The sequence below is a fragment of the Bombyx mandarina genome, chromosome 12, assembly GCF_030267445.1.
Source record: "Bombyx mandarina strain Sakado chromosome 12, ASM3026744v2".
In the NCBI taxonomy this organism is placed as follows: Eukaryota; Metazoa; Arthropoda; class Insecta; order Lepidoptera; family Bombycidae; genus Bombyx; species Bombyx mandarina.
Genome location: NC_143219.1, coordinates 9,788,780 through 9,814,325, shown reverse-complemented (window position 1 = coordinate 9,814,325; position 25,546 = coordinate 9,788,780). Strand labels below are relative to the sequence as shown.

General features: G+C 36.0%; 3 protein-coding genes across 4 annotated transcripts; 1 reads left to right on the top strand and 2 right to left on the bottom strand.

Annotated features, from left to right (window-relative positions):
- Nucleotides 1–431: 431 nt before the first annotated feature.
- Nucleotides 432–7,123, bottom strand: Mnn1 (menin 1). Its single transcript, XM_089731942.1, has 5 exons — nucleotides 6,417–7,123; nucleotides 5,544–5,769; nucleotides 4,363–4,669; nucleotides 2,124–2,273; nucleotides 432–1,310 (listed from the first exon to the last, which is right to left on the bottom strand). Exons 1-5 carry the CDS (start codon nucleotides 6,972–6,974, stop codon nucleotides 821–823), a joined length of 1,731 nt encoding a protein of 576 aa, XP_089588068.1. The 5' UTR covers nucleotides 6,975–7,123; the 3' UTR covers nucleotides 432–820.
- Nucleotides 7,124–9,504: 2,381 nt separating this feature from the next.
- On the top strand, nucleotides 9,505–16,702 carry LOC114244801 (uncharacterized). Of its 2 annotated transcripts, none has more exons than XM_028176705.2 (4): nucleotides 9,505–9,700; nucleotides 9,784–9,986; nucleotides 14,742–15,930; nucleotides 16,398–16,702. In XM_028176705.2, exons 1-4 carry the CDS (start codon nucleotides 9,618–9,620, stop codon nucleotides 16,561–16,563), a joined length of 1,641 nt encoding a protein of 546 aa, XP_028032506.2. In that variant the 5' UTR covers nucleotides 9,505–9,617; the 3' UTR covers nucleotides 16,564–16,702. The 2 variants fall into 2 exon arrangements, with proteins under 2 accessions (XP_028032506.2, XP_089588067.1); XM_089731941.1 differs by having other exon boundaries at nucleotides 9,510–9,700; nucleotides 14,742–15,940; nucleotides 16,398–16,563.
- Nucleotides 16,703–19,757: 3,055 nt separating this feature from the next.
- On the bottom strand, nucleotides 19,758–23,437 carry CPG15 (cuticular protein glycine-rich 15). The gene is made up of 4 exons (XM_028176722.2): nucleotides 23,432–23,437; nucleotides 21,647–21,899; nucleotides 21,232–21,291; nucleotides 19,758–19,999 (listed from the first exon to the last, which is right to left on the bottom strand). The coding sequence occupies exons 1-4, from the start codon at nucleotides 23,435–23,437 to the stop codon at nucleotides 19,806–19,808; spliced, it is 513 nt and encodes a 170-aa protein (XP_028032523.1). The 3' UTR covers nucleotides 19,758–19,805.
- Nucleotides 23,438–25,546: the final 2,109 nt, after the last annotated feature.

Sequence of the window (25,546 nt, the reverse complement as noted above, 5' to 3'; positions counted from 1 at the left end):
TGTGAATAAAACCCTCGACTTCCATTCGGATCGATTTAAAGAGATTATTATCTGGAATATTTGACTACACTACACTGGCGAGATCGTTACAATTTTTTCCAGAGGGAACTATTATTATACAATGTACCCAATTACTTTGCATGAAGGAGTGTTTCCAAATTGCGTTTTTTATCGCTGAACCATCCGACGCTTGACGGTTAAGACTCCAATTGTAATCTTTCGCAGTCAAAAACTAACGTGAGGATGGGGGGTAACTATCCGCGCACACTCATGAAAACTGAACATTCATGATTTGTAACTACGCGTATTTATAAAATTGGCGAGTTCATAGTTTTCAGCACTGATTTAACATTAGTGTTGAATGCACTGGTTGTCTTACCCATTAGATTACGGTATAACGTGAACAGGTTCAGAAAATGAAACTATAAGGATATATTTTAAGAAACTAAATTTATTTGTTTCATAATAGTTATGTTCCATAATAGTAAATTAGATAACAATTTTATAATATTATGTATGAAAATTAGGAAAACAGAACTATTGATTATTTCATGCCCAAAATGCATATTTTTATGAAAGCATTAACTGTTGTTAGATAATAATAATGTAGTTTTTGTTTAGTTTTACAAATTGATGGTTTAGTGTTATAGACTGTTTACACATTACTTTTATCCAACAGTAATTTCTAACAGCACATAAAATCAATTTCAAAACATCCTTATTCTAAGACGAAATAAGAAGCATTCTCTACAAGAACTACCTACAGAACAGGTCGCTTTTCTGTGTAGACTTTTATCGAAGATAATGTCGAAGGAGGTACTTAACGTTCACGTCGTGCCCTCTTAGCCCGCGCTGTCGGGAAACAAGCATTTTGATCTTCATCGTCTCGTCTTTTAGTTGGTACCTGAGGTCTTTGTAACTGACTTTGAGCTGTTAGTTGTAATTGTAACGCATGCGTATTGAGTCTTTCTGCTAACAGCAATGGCTTTAATGCAGCCATTTTATGACTATATAACGTGACACGCGGTCGACTGTTCACAGCGGCCGTTAATTGTTCACGTACAGTCATTTCTGCGTTTTCTGAATTGTTGCTTTTTAATTCATTGCCATTTTCTGTGGTTTCTTTTTTTTCTCCGTCCGGTTCTTGGTGTTCGAGAACTTCACCAGAATCAGGTCGACATACTATGTACACTTGAGCCCTAACTTCAGCATCAAACTTAGATATAGTGCTCACAAGCGGCTTTGCCCAACCTATGTGCAGTATTGGAGTCTGACTACCTTCCTCCCATTTACAGATTCCATCATAAAATCTAAAAAAGAATATTGGAATTTTACACAATCATCTTACGCTATACGGCTATTTTCCCCCTCTTCCCACTAGCCCTAGCAAGAGCAGTGCTTCGCTGAATCTAACATCGGATCGGAATCGCGACCCACTGAACAGATACGGCGAGAAACTCAGTGGGGCTATGCTTATGGGTTAGTTCGCTAGTCGAACTCTTCGTAGTAATCGAGTTCGACGAGGACGGTGACCGGTGCTTAAAGGACCTAAAAGCACCGAGAGTGAATCTGGGGGATCCGACAAAACATGTTTCTTACTTAATCTGGGACTCGAATGTCATCCCTCTATCGAGGGTGACGCCTCGGTATTTAGCCTTCGAAGCCCACGGTATAGGTTCTACTGGTTTTAGAGCGGATAGTGAACGCATGGCAAAATTGAAATTGCAACCTTGTATCCACACAAGGTGGCGGCAGTCGATTTATGTTGTCTATGGGCTTACTAAGCACATAATACCTGGGGAGATCCAAGATCGTCCACCTAAATAGTGTAATTGAATAAAAACATATTGCTAGTGGAGGGGAAGATTTAAGCCCGCACGTGCCGATATAATGACGGCAACTGTCCTATTGCTTTCGTAGAGCAATCGTGGGATTCAGTTTGAAGGCAGGGAGAGCTCTGAATCAAATTAATTGAAGTCTTGCAGTGAGACCTATAGTCTCAAACCTCAAGAGCGGCGACGTTGACGTCTTGGTGGTATGGGCTATGGTTAGTAGCTCGATACCACATGACACATGCATATAGTTGAATTAGTTATGTTTTTAAAAAGATGAAAACAAATTACCTTAATAGTGATGCAAAACATTCAGGATCCTTCAGTATAGACCTTGCTGAATGTCCTGAACTTTCAGCTTTCATTAACTGTGGTATTAATTCATTAGCAATTTCTGCAAATTCCTTGTAGATTTCTTCATCGTCACGAGAATAGTTATAGCTGAAAAATACTGATATTTAGTAGAAGTCAGTATATTGAAAAAGTGTGTATTGATTTTTCTTATAATAGAGATTAAGATATCTACATGTCCTCTCAACATACTGACCGTTTTGAGTTAATTAAACCTACATGTCGAGGTCTCGAGAAACATTACCCTAAAAATACCCTAAAAACCTTGATTTTCATATAATTCTTTTTAGGTTTTATATGGCAATTTTGTAATTTAAGCCTGCCTTTCAACAGCAAACTTGGCAAAAAAATGTTTTCTGTCGTCTTGTTACAATAGCATAGCACTAAATAAATAAGCGTCCTCAACCATTGACTAAAAGTGTGCTACCCGAATGGGAATAGAAATGAATAAGTGTGTGTAGTTGTGGCAAAGTACGAATGCGTGTCGCCCTTAGTTGTGTGAGTGACCAATCTGTAGACGCGTCAATGTAGGCTATATGAGTCGACTATTATCAAAGGCGGCAATCTGACTTTTGGACAATGATTGGTAAATCAGAAAAACGAATTATTGACTTTGTATTCCATTGGCAGTCACAAAACTCTTCGGAACGACATCTTAGATAAATAACAGGTTAACTATTAACCTTTATTTAATGCAGGTTTTGAACCGTATTCTTTGAAGGAGACGATTATATTCAAATAAATCTGTATTGACATATCAATAAAAAAATGTTGTCCAAATGCACAGATTGCCACCTTTGATAATAGACGACTCATATGTAGCTAATGTAGCTACTGACCGCTCCGTCGGGTACACACTAGAGATGTGTACCGGAGCTAATTATAGTCTCCGGTTTTTCTCCGGATAGTCAGAATATCAATATAAATTTAGAAAAAAAAACAATGCTTTGTGAAATATGAATTTTAACTTCATTAAAAAAAAATATCAGTTGAAAATACCTGACCTACTAAGTAATAAACATTAAAACTAAAACAAATCAATTATAAGTACCTAGAACCTTAGTAATTGTACTGTTTGCATGCACATACACAAATAACTACTTATATAACTCGAATATCTCTATCAATAATTCCTTTTTTTTCTTCATTTGTCAAGTAATGTTATATTCTTGTTTAAAAAACAAAGCATCTCCACAGCTCCAGGCATTAGTTTTGTTCGTCGACTACTAACTGTGTAGCCCGCAGTGGAGAATAATATTTCTGAAGGTACGGAAGTACCGGGTACAGATAAAAATTTAAGAGCAATCTTTAAGAGGGAAAAAAATATTTCAATTACCCACCTATAACTAGGATGTACTGCTTACGTACTTATCCAAAAAGTTGCTTTGAAGCCACGTGTCACACTTTTTTCTCATTATTTACAATTTTTCTTACATTAACTCTGTAGTCTGTACCTGAAGCTATTGTTTTTTGAGCGTATAATAAAGCAATATAAGCCAACCATATTAAAATTACCACCATGTACTAATGAAACGAACGAAATTTCACCGTATTATAGCCTCGACCAAAACGGGGTAATCCCCGCATGGAATAAGACGGGCCGCGACTAAATAATTCGTTCAGAAATTTTTGCCAATCAGATAACCCAGTTACGAGAAACACCGATTAAACTCCGGTACTCAACCTAACCTAACTGGTGATTAACGTGTTTTTGAGAACCTGTGCACACCACTACTATACACTCACGAAAATGTTTATTTACGATTACAACTACAAATAAAGGCCACGTGCGGTCATACTGTGCAACAACTATACTAAAATAAGCATAAATATTTATACTGCAATATGTCACAAAGGAAAATACTAGTTGGCTTCCAGTCTTTCGAAACCATAATTCCCAGACATCAATTCATTTCTAATTGTTACATTATGAGCAATGTAAAAAAAGATTTTTGTCAAGTTGTCATGGTTTTTTATATTGGAAATTTTCCTTGACCTAATGTCCTTTTCCAGAAATTTTTCTGTGCAGTGTATTGTATCAGAGACCAAATTAGTTTGAGACTTCAATTTGTTATTTGGAATATCATGCATTTATAATATAAACTATTTGTGTTTATAGTTTAAAATGGACATAGATACATCATCAATATTTAATTATGTAGTGAATAAGTATACAAACTGCCTAATAACGTCACCAGCTGATGCCCAGGCATGGAACGCTTCTTTATACATCTTTTGGCGGTGATAATATCCTCCTTGGAGTGTGTAAGGATAAACATGTCGATCATCATAATATGTTTTAGCAGATTTAATAGCCTGAGCATAAAGCCCAGCTACATCTGGTCTCTGTGTATTGTCCATTTGTACATTGGAGATATCATCAGTACTTGAGGTTGTATTATTTTCTTTTGTTATGTTTGGTACTTTCATATAATCATCTAGATCAGCTAAGTTGCCCAATGCCATTGGGTATGCATCCAAATGTCCTAAAATGTAGTACAGAAATTTATTGATTTTGTAACATGATGATTTAAAGAATTTATGAAACAGACATAGGATTTATTTATATTTGTCAAGAAAAGCCATGAAACAATTATTCTAGTTACTGTGGCTACTGTCATCATCACATCACTATTTCTACCATGAAGCAGTAATTTGTTTTGGTTTCTAAGCTGACACAGCTGTTATACAATTCAATTAAGACTATCTTAATATCTCAAGTTGGATGATGGCATTTACATTGATGTCTATGGGCTCCTGTAACCATTTAACATCAAGTATGAGTATCTTAAATATATATAATATAACTATTGCATTTGCATGTTTGCCAAATAGGTATTAACCATTATCATTAATTATTGCTTAGATATGGGTGGACGAGCTCACAGCTCACCTGATGTTAAGTGGTTACTGGAGCCCATAGACATCCACAACGTAAATGCGCCACCCACCTTGAGATATAAGTTCTAAGGTCTCAAGTAAGTTACAACGGCTGCCCCACCCTTCAAACCGAAACGCATTACTGCTTCACGGCAGAAATAGGCAGAGCGGTGGTACCCACCCGCGCGGACTCACAAGAGGTCCTACCACCAGTAATTACGCAAATTATAATTTTGCGGGTTTGATTTTTATTACACGATGTTATTCCTTCACCGTGGAAGTCAATCGTAAACAATTGATAAGTACGTATTTCATTAGAAAAATTGGTACCCGCCTGCGGGATTCGAACATCGGTGCAACGCTAGATACGAATGCACCGGACGTCTTATCCTTTAGGCCACGACGACTTTCAAAACCCATAGCTTGTTTAATTATAAACATTTAAGCATAGGTATTTAGAAATTAATAATTAAGTATTACCGCTATCATAAAGTAACCAGAGGAGTTTATGTTGCATTTGAGCTACTTCATGCACATCCACAGTTTGAGTTAAAGTTGTATTAATTGACGATACCAGTGCTGCCAACTCCATTACCCTTGTGCATACTACTGGTTTCCCTGCAACGTACAACCACGACCGAGCTGATACACCATCTCCGACTGACCTGCCTCTTTTGTCTTCATTGCCTTTACCATGCCAAGTCACCTAATATTATGGAAAATTATTGAATCACAGATATTTTAAATTTGCATTCTAGAGATAAAAACTATCCAAAAAGTTTTCAACATATACCTTCAAGAACCATTTCTGACATCAGCATTGGAACTATTAATAAGAATGAGCAGGCTATTAAGCCGAATTTACATAACGAAATTAGTGGCGTGAAATTAATTTCGTGACATTAGTTTTACCAACAGTTTCACGTGTAATTTAATACTTTCGTAATGCATGCAAATTAGTTTCGTGCCCTGCGCGATTTTTTGGTAAAATTAGTGTCATGCAACTAATTTCATAGTGTAGACGCGACGTTATAGTGGTCTAACCTTTGACATTTTTCATAACACAATTTAGGATTCATAATTTTATTGTTACTTTAAAAACCTATTTAATAATGTTAATAAATATATATTGAACTTTATCAAAGTTAAAGTATCAAGAACTGGTTGATATCATAATAATAAAAAATTTAATAATTATTATATTATTTAGTGGAAGTCAGCACTGGCTCAAGAATAAGATGCTCAGTATAGTCATATTGAGCAATGGGCCTATACCTAGTGGTATATGACTAGTATTAGGAATAAAATCTACCTTAAAAAAAAGTAAAGATTTTAGAAATTTATGAACCTTACTTCTGCCGTTTCCTTTCCATCTTGTCCAAAAACTACCCAGGCATGATCTTCAGACAAAGCGAGATGTACGTCTTGTTTACCCAATACTTGACAACCAGCAGTAACAGCAAATGCAACACCAAAACAATCTAACTTATTGCCTGTTAAGAAACTGTAAATAGACTGCAAATGCGCCCGGTCTTTGTAATAACTGCGAGTTAATGAATTCCAGACGACATCCGCAACCTTTTTAACTAAATCTCTTGTAGCGTAAGCGCCACTCAGGAGCTTTGCATCTACGCCGGTACGCATGAGGTTAACAAATCGTTCATGAAGCGAACGCACTTCATCCCATTCAATACATGGAAATTTCATTTTAACGAAATTATTTGAATGTAAATTCACATCTTTATCACCTATTTTAATATTTGTTAAATTGTTTTCAACCGCACCGACAATAATGGAGAATAATGCTAAATCCGCCTCTTTGTCACTGCGTAGCTGTTTTTCAAATAAATCGCATACTTTCTGTATGCCGTCAATGGGGAAAAAGTGTTTGTAATCATTAATTCCACTCATCTTACTGTCCAAGATTTTGTTTACATTTTTGTTTTAAATTCAAATAACAACAGTCAACAACAATTTCTATATTTGTTATTTCAGTCAAAGATTAGACCATAGAAATCGAAACACAGATTAGTTTAAGGCGTAAAATGGCGTAAAAACGCTACGCTAGGGTTGGTGACTTAAACTTAAAAATTCAGATTCAGTACCTATCGACATTTTTGAGCGGGAATGCGAGGTGTCAGGTGTCAAGTGTGAATAGTTTTAATTTGATACTGAAGTGTTTCTCGCAGATTAAACGGATAATAATAGTGGCACAGTAGCTGTTTAGCATATGTGAAAGAGCATATGTATGGGGAAATGAAACAAAATCAGTTAACATAATTTCTTGGCCTCTCCCCTAAAATTTAAATAAAATTAGCTCGGAATAAATTCTGAGCATACTGAGTTTCTCGCTGGATCTTCTCAGTGAGTCGCGATCCCGATCCAGCGGTAAATTCAGCGAAGCACTGGCCTTGCTGGGGCTAGGGTTAACAAATTCGCCACGCTGAGCCCCGTGAGCTCGCCATATATTCGGTGAAGCTAGTATACCTATGGTAGTTTTCCAATTACAGCAATAGAGCGCATTACGCGGTATAATGATCAACGTTGAATGTTCCAACTACAGCAACGCTTCGCCCAATCGAGCACTCTCAAAAGTACTGCTTGTCATCAGATATTTTATTAATGGCTCAAATAACTCATCTGTTTCATTGTCATATATATTTTCAATAAATATATCACTTGATAAGGAAATAATTTATTGATTTAAACTAGGAGCACTCGATAAATCATCCTCATCACTATCATCTGGATAAGATGATTCAATTAAAAAGTATATTATTTTCTTAGAACTCATTTAAAAAAAAAACTCAAACGTAAAAAAATGATAATGAAATAATCAAAATTACTTAAAATAACCGTAAATAGTTTTCCACCAATTATTATTGTTTACCACATTATTTATACATTCATGAGGTTGCTAACTCCATGAATATTTTTTTTCAACACTGAACTTAGCGCTTCCTGCTGATGCATTTGAAAATTAATTCACGTTCCAATTAAGCTTCAGCATAATTCGGCATTGTGTGCCACTGAGTCGCATTATGCTCTGTAATTGGAAAACTACCTTTAATACCTCGAAGTTATTAGCATGAGTAGACCAAAAAAAGTAATAAAATGTTCCAAACCAATTTTTTCATTTTTCAACTTCTGAGCTCAATCCACTTTATTTTATTTTATTCCTTGATCAATCATCTCAGAAGCTATTTGAGTTAATATCGTTACAGTGACTGTGCTGCCTTAATTATATGTTCTTTTCCCTTTGCCTGTCCAATGGAGAACCATAAAAAGCAGGATTTATTGTTTGACGTTTACTTACCCAAATGATTAAGTAGGGCTCACTGAATTTGGCCCCACTTTTTTGATTATCCGTTTTTTTTAATTTTAAATATTTGTTCGTCGTTTGTTCGTTAATGTTGGAATGATAAAAGTTTTCAGTATTTTTTTGATCTACATAAGAAATAATTAGACAGTATAAACGCACTTGTTAACAAAACGCTAGTAAATACGGCCATTGCCAGCTGACTGACAAAACCGGCGCATGCGCAATATAGGCGTGAGGTGATGGTTTGTTTATTAGATATAAAATAATTAATAATTGGGAATTTAACTCTTTTTATGATCGAACAATCACCAATAGTCGTCGAAAAATCTGAATATAAAAAAGGGGGCAAAATTCAGTGAGCCATTAAGTAGGTAAGTGGTAAATATGGTAGGTACCGTTATAATCTGCACTAATCTGTGGAATTCTTACCTATCGTATTAAAATGTTATTTTACTAATGTTAGGAATATAATTTCGACTGTGTAAAAAAGTTATTATAATGTATACCTATATTATCTCTTGAAAGATAAATAATGAACATATTTACTTATTTGTTTATATTACCTATGTGAACTCCCTATCTTTTTTATACCTTCATAACGATAAGTAGGAGGATGGAAAAAATGTATTTGGTCTAACTTAACGCCAATGCACATTATTTCATTTATTTATTTTTTAATTTTTTTAATTAAACAGTATACCAATTAAATGTTCCTACAGGATTTATATTTGTTTTTTTTTCACGATTAAAACCGCGTAGAAAGTTTAGGCATTATAGTTGACGCATGCGCAGTACACATATTTTGCATACATTTATTCAAATAATAAAAATAGTAAATTAAACAAAAAACGAGTAATTTCGAAAGAGAACAAACGTGTTTTATATAAGAACAATCGAAAATGAATATTTACGAGTCATTAAGGATGAAAAAATATTAAAAATTGCATTATAGGGGCTAACTTGTAGGTATATTTTTAAATTTTTTTTTTAAATAAATAAATGCAGAACAAACAATTATTAACAGTGAACAATCATGAACAAATGATGAACAAACGAATTAATAGAAAATAAGTATAAAAAAGGGAAAATAAAAATTTTTGAGGGGCTAACTTCATTCACCTGATGACAGTCACCCATTAAATAATTAAGTGTACCTATAATCTCAATATATTAAGTGTATAATCTATGGTATAATCTATGTAGTCACCTATTGCGGAAATCCTAAACTGGTCATGTATAATTTGCCAAAATTGAACATCAACGTAGTGATTGAACTTTCACAACAGCTGTTTGAAAACAGTCGGTGTGCTATCTGGTAAAAACAATTTTGTAATTGAATATATTCATAATAATAAGATGTAGTCTTGAACAACAATTTTCTTTATTTTTTTGCTTTAGTGACAATTCTGGTGGCCTACATATGAGATATCCTTGTGGGCACTCAGCTTGTGAAAAGTGTACCAGTACATCAGTTTGCTGCTTATTTTGTTCAACCCCACCAGGCACTGGTAAACATTTTGTAAATGATCCAGTACTCACCAAAAGAGTAAAAAATGCTACAGACCTTTTTAATAAATGCCAAGAGATATTTAATGTTGATGGTAAGTTGATGTTAATTTCAATTTATTTCCAAGAATAAAATTGACTTCAGTTCCAAGATTTAGTAAGTCTCATGGAGATCAGTTCCTATATAAGTCTTGTAACTCTTTCAGTATTCTCTTCCATTCCTTAATAGTGAATATTACTTATACAGTCAGTAACTATGTGAATGACGAATGTGTGTGGGCTTAAAAAAATAATCAAAAACAAATCACACACTGATTTGGCCCAAATGAAAATTTCTGAGACAGATGTATATATATATATATTGATATCGTTTTTTCACATTAAAAGTGTACACTTTCCAAAAATATTCGAAATTGAGTTAATATGCGAAATCATTTGGTATCACCAGTATTTTTCTCATAAATACTTTCAAAAGAGAGTGGTTTGGTTTTAGTTTTTTTTAGTTTACCTATGTTTTGATTACTATTAACAAAATTAATACATAATTTTATCTTACTTTAAAAGACCGATAATGTAAGTGATAAAAAATAAAAAATAAATGTTGCAAAGATGATTAATATTAAAAATATCACATGTTAAACCTTTAAAACACTATCCTGTAAAATGCGTAAGCTTTGAGATTATTTTTGTTTTAATGCGAGAAGACGATATGTCTTTAAAATTATGTATATAAAGATATTCAATATCGAGATAAAGAGCAAACAAACCTATTTGTCTCAGCCATGTTTAGCTGAAGTGATTTGACTCATGCAAAATAGATACTGATTTGAAAATATTTTGTAAACATAATGTGAAATGTACATATATATTTGGGAAAAGCAAGCACTAACAACAGCAAAGCAAGCAACAACTAACATTACTTGTGGGAAAAATCTTACATTACTTACTCCCCTAAGAATTCAAACAGTTGCCTCTCAGATGGGCAGAACAGATAATGTTGCTCACCATATTGTGCTTAACACAGTCCTTAAGCACCTCAAGGTTAATGTTTAAGGGTGCCCAGCCCTAAAAATTAAAATCTTATTTTATTTCAGTTACTTAAATCCCAATTAAAATTTTCTAAAACACTTAAAACCATGCATATTTATTTCATGAACAAAATATACTGAATTCTTTCTCCTGTGATTTGTGTGATATCTGGCTGAAGGATAAGATCGTTGTGGCCTAAAGGATAAGACGTCAGGTGCAATTTTTTTTAAGCAATGCATCTTCGATCGAATCTTACAGGCAGGCAGGTACCGATTTTTTTAATGAAATATATAGTTAACAATTGTTCACAATTAACTTCTACACTGAAGGAATAACACAGCTTAATAACAATCAAACTCGCAAAATTATAATTTGCATAATTACTTGTGGTAGTACGTCTTGTCCTACGCTGTTTCAGTCGCTACCTGCACCTCGTCGACCGGAGGGAGCCGACACCGAAGTGCCACCACTGCAGTGGCTGCAAAGAGAACACGGCGGAGCACACGCTCGCGTACTGCCCCGCTTTCGCGGAGCAGCGCCGCGTCCTCGTTGCAAAAATAGGACCGGACTTGTCGCTTCCGACCGTCGTGGCTACGAGGCTCGGCTTCTGCGAGTCCACCATCTTGCAGAAGGAGGCGGCGGAACGGGAGAGGGAGAACTCTCCCTCCCTCTCGGCGCCGTGCCGCCGTCGTCGAGCCGGGGGTCGGAGGAGGGCGTTTGTCCAGCTCCGGCCCCTATGAGGAGGCAGTCTCCTCCCGGTGCTGGTCACGGGGCGACCTAAGGGGGTTGAGACTGCGCCGCACGTTACCCTCACTCTAGCGCGCTGGCACCAGGAGGACGGGACGACGTGTCGGCGGCTGCGGACTGCGATGCGGTCCGCATTTTCGTCGTCGCTGTCGTCGCCGAACATATCTATCGCGTTCCGACCCGGCAGGCTGGTTCTGGCCCAGCGGGGTATCCCGGATCACCAGCGGCATCGCCCGGGCGGCCTGGTAGGGTCGCCGTACCGCGGACACCGACGTCGTTGGTCGTCGACTATCACCTCGACGACCCGTCGGTCGGGCGTCCTTGGGGTGGCGCCGCCTGGTTGTAGTGTTGACCGCGGGAACCCCCCTACTCTGACCGGGTTTTGACCCCGGACGGAGATCGGACGTCGGGTGTAAGAGTGCAGGGGAGTAGTTTAGTGGGTAGGCCCTAAAATTAATTGGGCCCGCGGTCTGCACTCACACAAAAAAAAAGGACGTCTTGTCAGTCCGCACGAGTAGGTACCACCACCCTACAGCCAGGCTTCCGCCGCGAGCGTAACGGACCCATTAATTACTCCTTTTACCTCGCTATTGTACTGTAAAAACAGACCTTAAAACTTATGTCTCAAAGTGGGTGGCGGCAATTACGTCGTAGGTCTCTATGGGCTCCGGTAACCACTTAACACCAGGTGGGCCGTGAGCTCGTCCACTAACCTGGTCCGTCATACACGGACTGCTCGAGCAGTTACCCAGTGATGAACATACACGAACCGCTCTTGTAGACAGCGTCAACAGCTTGAAGCTGCCATTGATAACTGCTCGAGCAGTTGGTGTTCTCAATAAACAAACGAAGCGTGCGGCCGGGAAGCGTGCGCGACGTGGAATGAAGAGCGTGGGCGTAGGTAACAACGCGAAAGCAGTCGACAGCTCGAGCAGTCAGTGTATGCCTGGCGACTGCTTGACCGCATGATGAAATTTCACCGAGCTGCCAACCGCCCGAAGCAGTTGCAACTGCTTGAGCGGTTCGTGTATGTACGTACGTAGAAGTCTGTAGTTCACTATGCAGTCGCAGCTTGAAGCAGTCGATTTTGACTGCTTCAAGCTGCCCGTATGTGGCGGGCCTAAGCAATAAAAAAAAGAGAAAATACATTACAAATACTCATTTATTATTAATTTAAAATAGTTGGCAAGTAGGTAGTGCAAAGCGTAAAATATAGATAGTAAATATTGATAAAATAATTAAAAACTTTTAATAAAAAGTAAACCACAATTTGAGGAAAATTTATAGTTTATTTTAACATAACTGAAATTCTTTAATGACATTACATAACAAAAAAAATAATCTAAAAAACAAGTAAAAAGTATTCGTTTACCCTTGTCACTCACGCAAAATAGTTCGTCTACCACTTAGTTGTGTCGCCTTTGCTCTCAATGACAGCTTTAATACGAAGAGGCATGGTTGCCACCAACGCTGCACACTCCTCAGGTTTAATGGGCTCCCAGACAGCCAAGAGTTTAAGCCTTAAGTCGCTCTTCGACATTGATGGATATTTACGAATAACTTTTTTCATTTTCCACCATAGGGATTCGATCTGCGACAAGTCCGGGCTGTTAGATGGCCATTCGATTGTAGAGATGCTTTTCGCCAGTAGCCACGTCTTTGTTGTCCTTGCAGTATGGCAGAAAGCAACGTTCTGTTGAAAAATGAAGGAATCTTGATGTTTGAGTGACGGAATAGAGGGCAGTAAATTCTCTTCCAAAAGGTTTTGATGCGTCGCAGCATTGATAGAACCATCCACAAACTGCATACCACCAACACCTTGTGCAGACATATCATAAGAGACAAAACTTCACTTCGCGTTTGAGACAATCAGTATGAAACGCCTCATTTTTGTTTCGAATCACTATTTTCCTTTCATCGCCGACTGTCACTTCAAAATTTGGACTCGGCACTCCAAATGATACTACGCCACTGATCGGAAGTCCAATTTAAATGATCACGAGCAAACTTCAGCTTCTTTTTCTTTTGTACAGCAGTCAACAGTGGTTTCTCCTTAGCGGTGTAAAACCCATTCTTTTTAGGACTCTTTTGTATCAACTTAGACGTCTTTGTGAACCATGTCCTTCCATTGCACCGTGAGTTCTCCAGCTCGAGCACGACGATTATTTTTGATAATTTTCTTCAGGATTCTGTTTTCTGCTGCTTCTGATACGTGGTCGACCAGTTTTCTTCAAACAAGAAGTCGTTCTATTATTTTTACAGTGCTGAATGATAGATTGGACTGTAGATCTGGGAAGTATCAAGTCTATAGATATTTGGTAACTTGATTTATCAGCATCGACCCCACAAACTATTCGCTTTCGAAGCTCTTCACACACGGATTTGCCACGACCCATTGTTATTTGAAAACTAATGAAAATAACTGAAATTTTCAGAATTTATACTCAATTGACAAATAACACTGAATTACTTTTTCCAAATTTAAATTATGCCACATAATTGTACAAAGAAGAAATAATCTTATTTTTGCATCTTATTTGCATCGATTAACAATTAGACGAACTATTTTGTTGCTTATATTCTTCGAAATTAAAACAGGATACCTATAAATTTAAAAATCTAAAATAGTTTATTGGTTCATAATTAAAAAAGGGCGTAAGTAACGCGACATGCGATAGTAGAACAGCTTAATATTTTCTATAGATATAAGAAAATAATCAAGTTAGAAAAAATTTCACACAGAAAATTTCAAACTAGACGAACTCTTTTGCATCGGGCTCGTATGTGACTGACCGACTGACTGAGTAGCGCAGTAGATAATGTTCCTGACTGTTGCGCTGAGGGTCATGGGTTCGATCTCCCCATAGGGCAAATATTGTGTGATGAACAGGTTTATTTGCTCTTTGTCTAGGTGTCTATTATCTATATAATAATATGTAAATATTAAAATGTTTATAAGTATGTTTGTCACTCTCTGGTACCCACAACAGGGAATCCTAAATTGGCAATGTGCCTGATTTGTTCCCAGTTATTTATTTATAGTTATTTATTTATGTGTCAATTTTGTATTGCAGTATACAGAAGAAAAAGATTATCCGACCAACTAAAAGTTGAAAAAGAGCTATTTCCTGAGTGTATTCAAGCACCATTAAAGTACTACAATAAAAATAAAAGCTACAGTCGATCAGTTAAAAATAAGGAAAATAATTTGTCTTTTTTGCCGGGTGAAGATATTTCGTTGTTGCGCAATACGAAAATGAATGATTCTGTTAATTACGTGCAGCTATGGCTTCAAAAAAATGAGCAAAATTTGAAAAGGAAACCATTCTCAAATATTAATTATAATAATGATCTTCGCGTACTTGGTGAAAGTAAGATAGTAAAAAATATAAACTGCGAAAATGAAAATAAAAACCGAAAGAGGTATAAGAAAACAACACATAACCTGAGTAAAAATCAAGTGTTTGTGAAAACATTAAAAAAATCAGATGAATCAGTAAAAAATCCTAAACGAACAAAAAGAGATCTCATTTGTGATTCTCACTTAAGTATGAACAAAAACGACAATGATGAAAGTGGCATAGTTGTTGATGATGAACTCATTGTGATTGATGATACACAAACATCCGTAGATAAAGATGTTGAGGCCTTGTTAGCTGTCATAGAAGCTAATAGAAATAACCATAATTCCCAATTAATTGGAAACCATTGTAACAAAGATGATTTAGCAATAACGAAAACACAAAGTTTGTTGAATGACTACCATGTGCCATTTTATAAAAGAAGTAAATTAATAGAGACATGCTCATTTTGTAATAAAGAAGTTTTTAGAGAGAATGAGAGGTTAAGGAACTCCCATACTATTACAAATAATGTTTCTGTTACCATTGAAAATAAAAGTTTTACAGCTATCATTAAGATTGATACAAATCAAAATAACATAAAATCTAACATACATTCAACTGTAGTACAAACTGATATAAGTGATATACATAATACTAATGAACTCCTTAATAAAGATATAGAAATTTTATCAAAAGAACCCAGAAGTAGAGATAGAAACCTTAAGGTTAGTGATAAAACAGATGAAAAAGAAATTGAGAAACGCAAAACATTGGAATTATTAGAATTTAATACAGAAAAAGTCCAAAACAGACCAGAAAGGCCTGTTGGTATAATCATAGAAGAGTCTGATAGTGAAAGTGACGTTGGAGGTGCAATGCTGGAAGTTGTTGCTGACATTCACAGACCAAACGAGGATCCGTAAGTTATTGTATGGAAAAAATATATATTGAGGGGTGGAATGCTATTTGGTTTAATAGACATTTCGCTTAATAAGCGACATTTATCTTTGTAATTAAAGGTCTGTTTTATTTGGTATTACTATCAACTATTCGATGTTTTAATTGGACTTTAATTAAGGTTACCCCTTTCAAAATATAGCTGAAGATTATTTATGATATTTTTTTCCAAATTTTTAAACTTTAAACCGCTCTCCGGTAAAGTTGTAAAAATGTCGCATAAAGCAAATAACCTTTCGTTCAGAGTGTTCTTAACTATAGACATCAAAAGTTTCACGTATATATGTATTACTTGAATTTAAAAAAAAAAACACTATTTACTAGTAAAATTAAACTAAATTCACAAATGCGTTAATTGTTCATGAAACCAGTTGGATGGAATTTAAAAGGATTCATAAATTGAGTATAAAGATTAAGTTTTATTTACAGGTATGCCGTTTTAACTGAAATAGAAGATTTTGAAGACCATAGCAAAAGATTTAGGCGTGAACCACGTGGTTTCACGCCTAATAGCTCTAATTCATCTGAAAAGGAGAATTTCAATCCAAATCGACAGAGAAGGGAAAAGATTAAAAAAAAGAAAATTAAAAAATAATCATTTTTTGTTTAATTTAATTATTTTTTGTTTTGATGTATGATTTATTATTAGTGTGTTTTATTAAGTTTTATTAAGTTTTAAATGTTAATTGTTTTGTAACATTTTGAGAAAAATCCAATACAGAGGCATGCTCATAGTCGATAGTTTTATTAATGAGAAAAAATACCCACATTTAGCTTTCAGTAAATACGAGTAAAGTAAGATCTTTAAGAAGGTACTATAAGTGTAGTTTAAGATTACTGCTATATTGAACACTGCCCGAAATATGAATCGCAAGATTCGCCATATTCGGACCCATCACGACCAACAAGCTCTTAGTTCTCTTCACAGTTCATATTTAACCCAGTGTCTTAATGGTTGGATTAAAATAAGTAGATTCAGTTCACCTCATGTCTACATACTACAAAAGCTTAATTTCTCCTGTTGCTCTAGTAATTGCCGTACGCAGTCCTAGACACGACACTTGTAAATTATGTTTAAGGAAAATAAATTATTAATTGAAACAAAAACTCCGACGGCATTAAAAATAATAATTCTATAGTATAAATATTTTTAGGTTCAGAAATGGAACCCCTTAAAAATGTAATATAAAAAGAAATCCGTTTAATCCAGCTATAAACGATGAAAATGACCCTAAACACATGGTCATCATAATCAACAATTGCGCATTTATAGTCTCAAAAATAGGTCTCTTGTCCTTTAAAACAACCAAAAGAGATTCCGTTCTGTGTATTATCTATGATTCTGTTAGACGTCCGGTCGTTGCGAGCGGTGAGAATCCAAAAACAAATGGCCTATTATTTTTTTTAAAGTAAGGATTACTGGTGGCCGAACGCCTTTCCAGTTACACCTTGACAGATGGGCAAGCAATGGCTTAGCCAAGAGCTGGGATTTGCTAACAGCCGCCCGAGCGCCTCCGAAAGACACCTGACAACTCAAGGGCAGCTGCTTCGCATAATGAATCTACTACCGGATCCGAATCGTGACCCGCTGAAGAGATTCGCCGAGAAACTCAGCGCGGCTGAACTCTTTGTTGAATTCGACAAGTACAGTTACTGGGGGGACCCTAAGCCTGCTTCTAGTGCTAGAGCTCAAAACGTCTAATGCAAGGGTTAATGGATCTGATGGATTCGTAAGGTGTGTCTAGGGCATCGCGGTGATTTGCTCCTGCGTGAACAGCAGTCGGGAAGTAAGCGGAGGCAAGGTTCTTGGAAATAAGGTGGCACTCTACAAAACTTGCATACGCCCCGTCATTACCTATGCAAGTGTAGTGTTCGCTCACGCGGCCCACACTAACTTGAAATTCCTTCAAATCATTCAATCCCGTTTTTGCAGGATAGCCATCGGAGCCCCGTGGTTCGTCAAGAACATCGACCTTTCGCATTAGTTGGGAGCATCAGTGCGCCATTTAGAACAAGCGGCACGACACGAAAGCCCTCTCACCGTGGCCGCCGGTTACTACATTCCCGGTCCTGCGAACCGAATTGTAAACAGTCAACGTCGCCCAAAACACGTCATTTAGGATCCTCCCGATCCACTAACGGTGCTTTTAGGTACCCCAAGCACCGGTCATCGTTCTCGTCGAACCCGTCGCTTGCGACGAAGGGCTCGGCGAGTAAATTAACCCACAGACACAGCCCACTGAGTTTCTCGCCGGATCTTTTCAGTGCGTCGCGTTTCCGATCCAGTGGTAGATTCTCCGAAGCACGGCTTCTTCTAGGTTTCGTGTTAGCAACAACGTCAGGTTTGAGCCCCGTGAGCTCACCTACTCGCCCGGTTGCGCTGATATGGTCTCTTAAGACCATCAGCTTAGGAAAAAAAAAGCGGCAAGGATAAGACTATTATCATGACGCATATTCTTATCAAAGTACCTACTGTGCTGACGTTGATATCAGTTGATTCCGGATCGAATGTTCCGTTTTTATAGGCGATCGAACCTAGTGTTGATGACGTAGATAAAATAGTATATAAATATAATTTGAATGTTAGTAAAGGGAACGCTTAAATTACAAAGTTATACATATTATGCTTTGTAATTTTTCGTTTTTAATACGCTTTTATTAGCTTCAGACGTATATATATTAGTATGTAACGGAATCTTTGAACATTATTTTGACCCCTTTTAAAACGTCGAATTAACTCGAAATTTGGAATACTTATTAAGGATCACAAATCAATATTAAACAATTTTTTTTGAAAAAATTGAAATTCAACTAAAAAATAAATAATAGTTTAAAAAAACTAACAAAATACGCTTTTATAGAAAATACAACTAAAAAATATATATATTTTTTAATAAATTTGAATTAAAAATAGTGAAAAAAAATTTATTTTATTGTAAAAAAAGCGTGGTGTGCATGGTATCAGTAATTATAAATATTTTATGAACAGATATGAGTAGAAGGGTTATTTTGATAATATTCTGAAAAACACCCTACGGTTTTTACAATAAAATTATTTTTTACTACACTATTTTTAATTCAAATGTATTTTCTATTTTTTAGTTGAATATTTTATAAAAGTGTATTTTGATAGTTTTTTTAAACTATTATTTATTTAGTTAGCATTTTTAATGAAGCAGTGTTTTTTGTTTCTTTTAACATATTGAAATAGTATGTAAGTATAACCTAAGACTCCCACGGCTGAGATGAATTTAATGACATTTAATTTTCATATGCTGAAATCCGTCGCAAGTAGGTATACTCGTATCTAATAAAAGCTCGGAAAACATTACCTTCTTTTTTCGGCAATTGCCTAATTAGGCAAAAAAGTATTGGAATTTTGAAATCGAATTATGAAATTATATATAATCTAATGATATAATATTTCTGAGACTTATTGTTATTGAGTTCTTTGATATCGCGAAAATTTGTTGAACTTTGAATTTAGGTTTTGGTTAAATTTTTGCTTTATATATTATGTCAAGACTGTTGTTACTGAAAATTCATGACATATCTCAATGATTCTCAATTTACTGGGCTACGAAGGCTTTTAGGATTAAATATTCTTTAAATGATAAATAAACCCATAATTTAGGTTTATTTAATTTAATTTTATATTTAATAATATTAATAAAGTTAATTTAATTTAGGTCAAGTAGTCAAAAGTTGTAGACAATATTTAAATTTGTAAAATGTGATGCATGTACGCTTATGTATGTAGGGGATGTGGTAAGACAAGAAAAAAACAAATTAAAGGTATCACTGTATTTGTACTATGCTTGTTCGTCGTAATGAGGATCACCACCATCCGGAGGATCCACCGCCGCTCGACCAACCGCCGCTACCACCGCCGCTGGACCAGCCGCCGCCTCCACCACCGAGTTTCCAGCCACCGCTGCCGCCGCCTAGTCCACCACCGCCGTAGCCTCCGCCGCCTCCACTTTTCCAGCCACTGCTACCGCCGCCGCCGGACCATCCTCCGTGACCACCACCTACCATAAAACAATGTTTCTGAACGAGTTTTATCATAAAACAATCGATTAAGATGCTGAATTTAATAACAAGTAGAATATATAAAATATATTATTATTTGAAATTAAAATAAAGAGTTATATATCGTAAATATTGCGTTAGGTTCCGTTAGTACGACGCTACGTCATCTGTTTCGTCGAAGAGAAAGATAATGCTTCACTCGTATTACGTCGCGACAAATTTGTGCTACATAGCGGCTTAATAACAGTATTTTGTGAACCCGGCCCAGTTAAAAGTTTCACACATGCATTAACAGCAGCTTGGCTGTATTCCTGGCTGCCAGCGTCCTTGGAAAATGCTAACTACATACAACATATTTACCACCAAGTGGAGAGTTCGCTCCACCGCTAACGCTTTGTTCATAGGTTCACACTTCGATTCATACGATCGAGCGACCCAAACAAACGATCCGGCGAGTAGCAAATGGACTTTACAGAACACGAATTCTAAACTACTAAGGTAATGACTATGCGCGTTTTGTTGTTGCGAAATTCTTAATCTTGCAACCTTAGTTTTCCTTCGACATCGTAAGAGCGATTGGATGACCCTTCTAAGATGTTACTGTTACTAAATATAATCGTATAGTTCGTTGATGTGCAGTTAAAGCTAAAACTATGTTAGTCTCTTGGAACTAATCGGAAATTGTATTGGCAATGCCTAACGAAATATTTAGTTAAAATGTATCTATGAGTTTTTTACTTTTTAATAGCATTAAATGGGCAGATGAGTGCTAAGTGGTCCCGTGGCTCATAGACATCACTAAGCAAATACCGCCCCCTGTTTCGCGACAAAATCTGCAAGTCTCAAGTGTAATCCAAATTGTAACGCAAAAAATGCTCTTGCAGTGTTTCTTACGGTTATGTCACACGAGCATAATATGGCTTCTTGGTGTCGACTGGTCATTCTCACTCAAGAACATAACAGTAATGCAAGAAGCATAGTCAAACCGCTCTCTATCATGCATGATTCTTTTTGAAACTGCCTTTGAAGAAAGGTTTATTACAGGTTAAAGGTTAAGAAAGGTTTTTAAAGGCATTCAGGAAATAAAACCATTCCTGACTCGGAGGTTACATGGAAAAAATGGACTCTTGGAATGCACTGGAGAAACGCAGTGATTGGATGGAATGGAACGGCTGAATTATTAATAATTTCAATGGATGTCAGATACTCGTATTTTAAAGATGAAACTTACCGAAGCCGCCGCCGCCGCCGCCGCCTCCGCCGGTGGTTATGATCTTGATGATCTTGACTTCTATTAGAATAGTGAGAGAACTATATTAAAAATACACCCATATTTTCAAACTTCACAACATATCAATAATGTAAGTATATATTTCTTATATTGTTATTTTTGAGCTATTTTGAGATATTGGTTATCGTATAATAGCTTCCTTGAATATTAGGAACTTGCTAAAACGATAGTATTTATCTCTAATTTAACAGATCAATATTGATTTTCATTAATGTTAGTTTAATATTAATTCCTTGAGCCTTGGAAACGGTTCCCTAACATCTTATGGTATCTGCGACATTTTGCCAAACAACAAAAAAACTATTAGTCCTTATTATTACGATTTTGGTAGCGCATAGTGTTGATTTAAACTTACGTCCACCACTTCCACCGCCGTGTCCACCGCCGCCGTAGCCTCCACCACCACCGCCAGACCAGCCTCCACCTCCTCCGCCACTAGACCATCCGCTACTGCCACCTCCGGACCAGCCGCCGCCGCCGCCCGATTTCCATCCGCTGCCGCCTCCGCCGCCATATCCACCGCCACCACCGCCAGACCAACCGCCACCTCCGCCGCCGATGAAGCCGGCATTTGCGGCTACGGCTAACGCCAACAAGCAAACGAATACCTGAAAAATAAAAATAACATTATTTAAAACAAGTTTTCCATGGTTAATATTTTTATGACAGATTCTTATTTTGTTTCAACAAAGTCACCGCCACCTATCGAAAATGCCAATTACAGCCTAATAACATTTAACACCAATGGTGTCCGAATTAGAAACAAAAAATGAATTATATACCAAGACATAATAGAATGCCTTTGTGTCTATTTGCTTTGATTAAACATTAATGTCCGTAAGTGGGGACCGATGATCAATATGGAACGAGTTGTGCAATAGTTCACAAGTATCTGCGTGATATCGAAAACGAAAAAATTGAAAGTAAGCTTATGTCGTTTGAGAATATACTTTAGTATTTTACCTACATTTCTCAAATGAAATGAGGATGGGTTATTTCTGGTACCTTCACATACACTCTGTCTCAACCACACTCAACTTAAATGTAAAAACTCTGTGGAGCTTACCTAAATCTGTTCATGAAATGTTTGTTTACATTTTATGTTTTATTCCTTTATCATTCTATCTAGTGTTGATATTAATGACTAACATTTATTCAATCAGTCATAGAAGAGGTATTGCAAAAACACCAATATGAGTTTTCTATAGGTAGTTGTATAGTAGTAGTAGAACCATTTGGAGTAACTTCAATGTTACGAAGACACAAATAAAGTAATGAAAATTATAAATGAAAAATATATTTCAATTAAAAATATTTATCAAAACCATTTAAAATATTTTTAATACGCTTTTATTAGCTTCAAACGTATATGTATGTTGGTAACGGAATCTTTGAACATGATTTTAACCCCCTTCAAAACGTCAGATTAACTCGAAATTTGGTATATTTATTAAGGAACGATGACAAACCAATATTAAAAAAAAATTGAAAAAAAAATTGAAATTTAACTAAAAAATGAAAAATCAATAATAGTTTTAAAAAGCCAAAAAAATACGCTTTTATAGAAAAACCAACTAAAAAATAGAAAATAAATTAAAAAATTTTTTAATTAAAGATAGTGTAAAACAAAATCATTTTATTGTAAAAAAAGCTTGGAGTGGTTTTCAGGATATTAACAAAATAACCCTTCTACTCATATTTGTTCATAAAATATTTATAGCTACTGATACCATTGATCCCACGCTTTTTTAATAATCCAAAGGAGGTAAAATTAGTTCAACTGTTTTTATAAAATGTAGTACGTTCTTCAGATAGTTTTAGATGAAATACATATTAAAAAAAGACATTTCGTTGTCATTAAATTAGAAGTATTTTAATCTAAATTTATTTTAACGATCACAGTTCTCATAACTTTACCAAGTTATTGTTAGTGCACGAAAATGTTATGAGTTTGATGTTACATAAATATAATTTCGAAACCTAATTACAAGCAAGTTGGTATCCCAATTTTAATTCAAATAAAAGAAAAGCAATTACAATGAATATTTGCTAAGATAATAATGTGAATGGGAAACAATAATCAGCGATAAAGGCAACTAGTCTAGCACGGTATTCTTGTGTAGGTATAAAGTGATATTACCTTCATGATGATGAAGCTATATGCAAACTGCATGCTGGGAACTCGAACAAACCGCATTATATATGTGGAGCGGGCGTCTCCCACTCGCGGAGCTTCGCTCGCGGCCGCCGCGAGCCGTCAAGAGGAGAACGGAAGCAGTTCCGCGGTCAATGTGATGTAACCCATTGTCCCTTGGGCCATCAAGTTTCTGAGCATTTTAGTATTAGGTAAAAAATTACGGACTGATTTTCTAAGTTCTAGATTAGTTCTAGATTACTACTTCTAAGATTAGTTCTAAGTTATCTATTGAGGCTGAGTTCCAAACCTCAAAAGTTGTGTTTAATAATGAAGGCAATTAAAGTAATTCTAGTCTAATCGTCCTTAAAATATTTGTATTCAAAATTATAACGGCCTTCAAATTTTTAATAATTAATTATGGGTCAAGTATTTTACACCTCAGTAATAATTACAAATATTTCGTTCCTCGAATGTCCTTTGAATGAGGTTCGCAGAGAATCCTCAGCTATAGGCAGCGGCTTGAATGTGCCCTGGCATTCGTGAGCGATGGTGATCACTGGAATGCTAAAATTTCAGTTTAAATTGGAACAAGACAGAGAAAAAATTAACACATTATTACCAGAAAATGCTACGAAGGTACCTAAATGAGGAGATGATTATCCACATGTGACATGACATACATTCATACCTACATGCAAAATTGTAGATTGTAAAATAGCCTGAATATTGCGTTCAGATGTGAAACATTGCAGTTTGCACTGAGACGCGTATGATGAAGTAATTGCTTTCCATTAGGTAGGTACATTAGTAACCATCCAGTGACCACGATCGAGATAAAAAACATAAGCTCTTCAGGTGACGGCCTTATTGACTAACAACTGAATTGTCTTGATTTTTTAACAAAAATGTTTGCGCAATTTACTTTATGTGTAGTAAATTTTAGTTACCGTACTATAACCTAGGTACCGTGTTCAATCCGCTGATCATGTAGTATTGCTACCTAACATAAAGTAATTGGAAAGGTATTTTATTGGATCATGAGGAATTCCCGGTTTCGACCTCCGTTTTGAGGGCAGGTAGCGGAGTACATTAGAGTCGATTCGATTAAAGTCTCCTGTCGCTCAATAGCACCTCTAAAACTGGGATAAGACCGAAATCAACCGAGCCGGGGCAAGGTTATGGGATTATCCTTTCGCCAATCCACTCCTACAGGACGCCGGACTGGAGGTCATCGACGCTAAAATCATTGGCCTCCTCGGGACTATCCGAAAACTATCTTGATGACCGTGACGTGCATCAGCAGAGTCAGAAGCAGTGTGGGTCACAGAGCGTGGCATATCCATTACCCGGTCGCACTTTCGTAAGACGCTACGTCTTATTCGGTTTCCCTTGCCGATCCCCAAACTGACATACGAAGGGAATCCTAGATGGTAGAAATATACCTAGACTCTTTTCCTTAAATTATTATTTTAATTAAATAATTATTTTATTTTAATTAATAATGAAAATAAATGTCGACAATCCTAGGTTCATAAAACCGTATTTTAAACTATAATTACAGAATTAAAATACGGATAATTAAGCCTACCAGACACCAAGAGGGCGAAAATGTAAACTTGTAATTGTAGCTTACGCTATTCATCTATTCATCTACCCTAAAAAGTATGTCGCAAATAATTCATTTTTTCACAAATAATTAGAAAAACGTTCATGCCAAACATAAAAATTGAACAGTCGTTTTATGTCCAGAAAACACAATAGCCGGTCTAGTAGTCGTCATAACTGCATAACATCGATTTAAATTATTTTATATACCTACCTATCGATTTATATTCATATAATTTCACTTAAAAAACCTATGTTATGTTTAATTTGCAACCGGGGATTCCAAGCTTGCAAATTTATAATAAGCAATTAACAAAATACGTCTCATTTTAGGTACTTTCTAAAATTAATAATCGCTTTATAAAAGACTTTGATGACGACACGGACGGGTTCATCCGTGGCGATCCGTTAAAATACGTTTTACTGCCGTGCCACTTCATTTTATTTGTAAAAAACTTCTTAAACCGCAAATAAAATAAATTACACAATTATCTATAACTGAATTTCTAACTT

Coding starts and splice junctions, on each gene's coding strand:
- Mnn1 (XM_089731942.1), bottom strand. CDS start 6,974: ATGAGTGGAATTAATGATTACAAACACTTTTTCCCCATTGACGGCATA. Junction 5,770..6,416: donor ATGGAAAGGAAACGGCAGAA/GTAAGGTTCATA, acceptor CCATAATATTAG/GTGACTTGGCATGGTAAAGG. Junction 2,274..4,362: donor GCTGGTGACGTTATTAGGCA/GTTTGTATACTT, acceptor AGTATTTTTCAG/CTATAACTATTCTCGTGACG.
- LOC114244801 (XM_028176705.2), top strand. CDS start 9,618: ATGTATAATTTGCCAAAATTGAACATCAACGTAGTGATTGAACTTTCA. Junction 9,701..9,783: donor AACAGTCGGTGTGCTATCTG/GTAAAAACAATT, acceptor TTTTTGCTTTAG/TGACAATTCTGGTGGCCTAC. Junction 15,931..16,397: donor CACAGACCAAACGAGGATCC/GTAAGTTATTGT, acceptor TTTTATTTACAG/GTATGCCGTTTTAACTGAAA.
- CPG15 (XM_028176722.2), bottom strand. Junction 21,292..21,646: donor CGGCGGTGGAAGTGGTGGAC/GTAAGTTTAAAT, acceptor CTATTCTAATAG/AAGTCAAGATCATCAAGATC. Junction 20,000..21,231: donor CGGCGGCGGCGGCGGCTTCG/GTAAGTTTCATC, acceptor GTTTTATGGTAG/GTGGTGGTCACGGAGGATGG.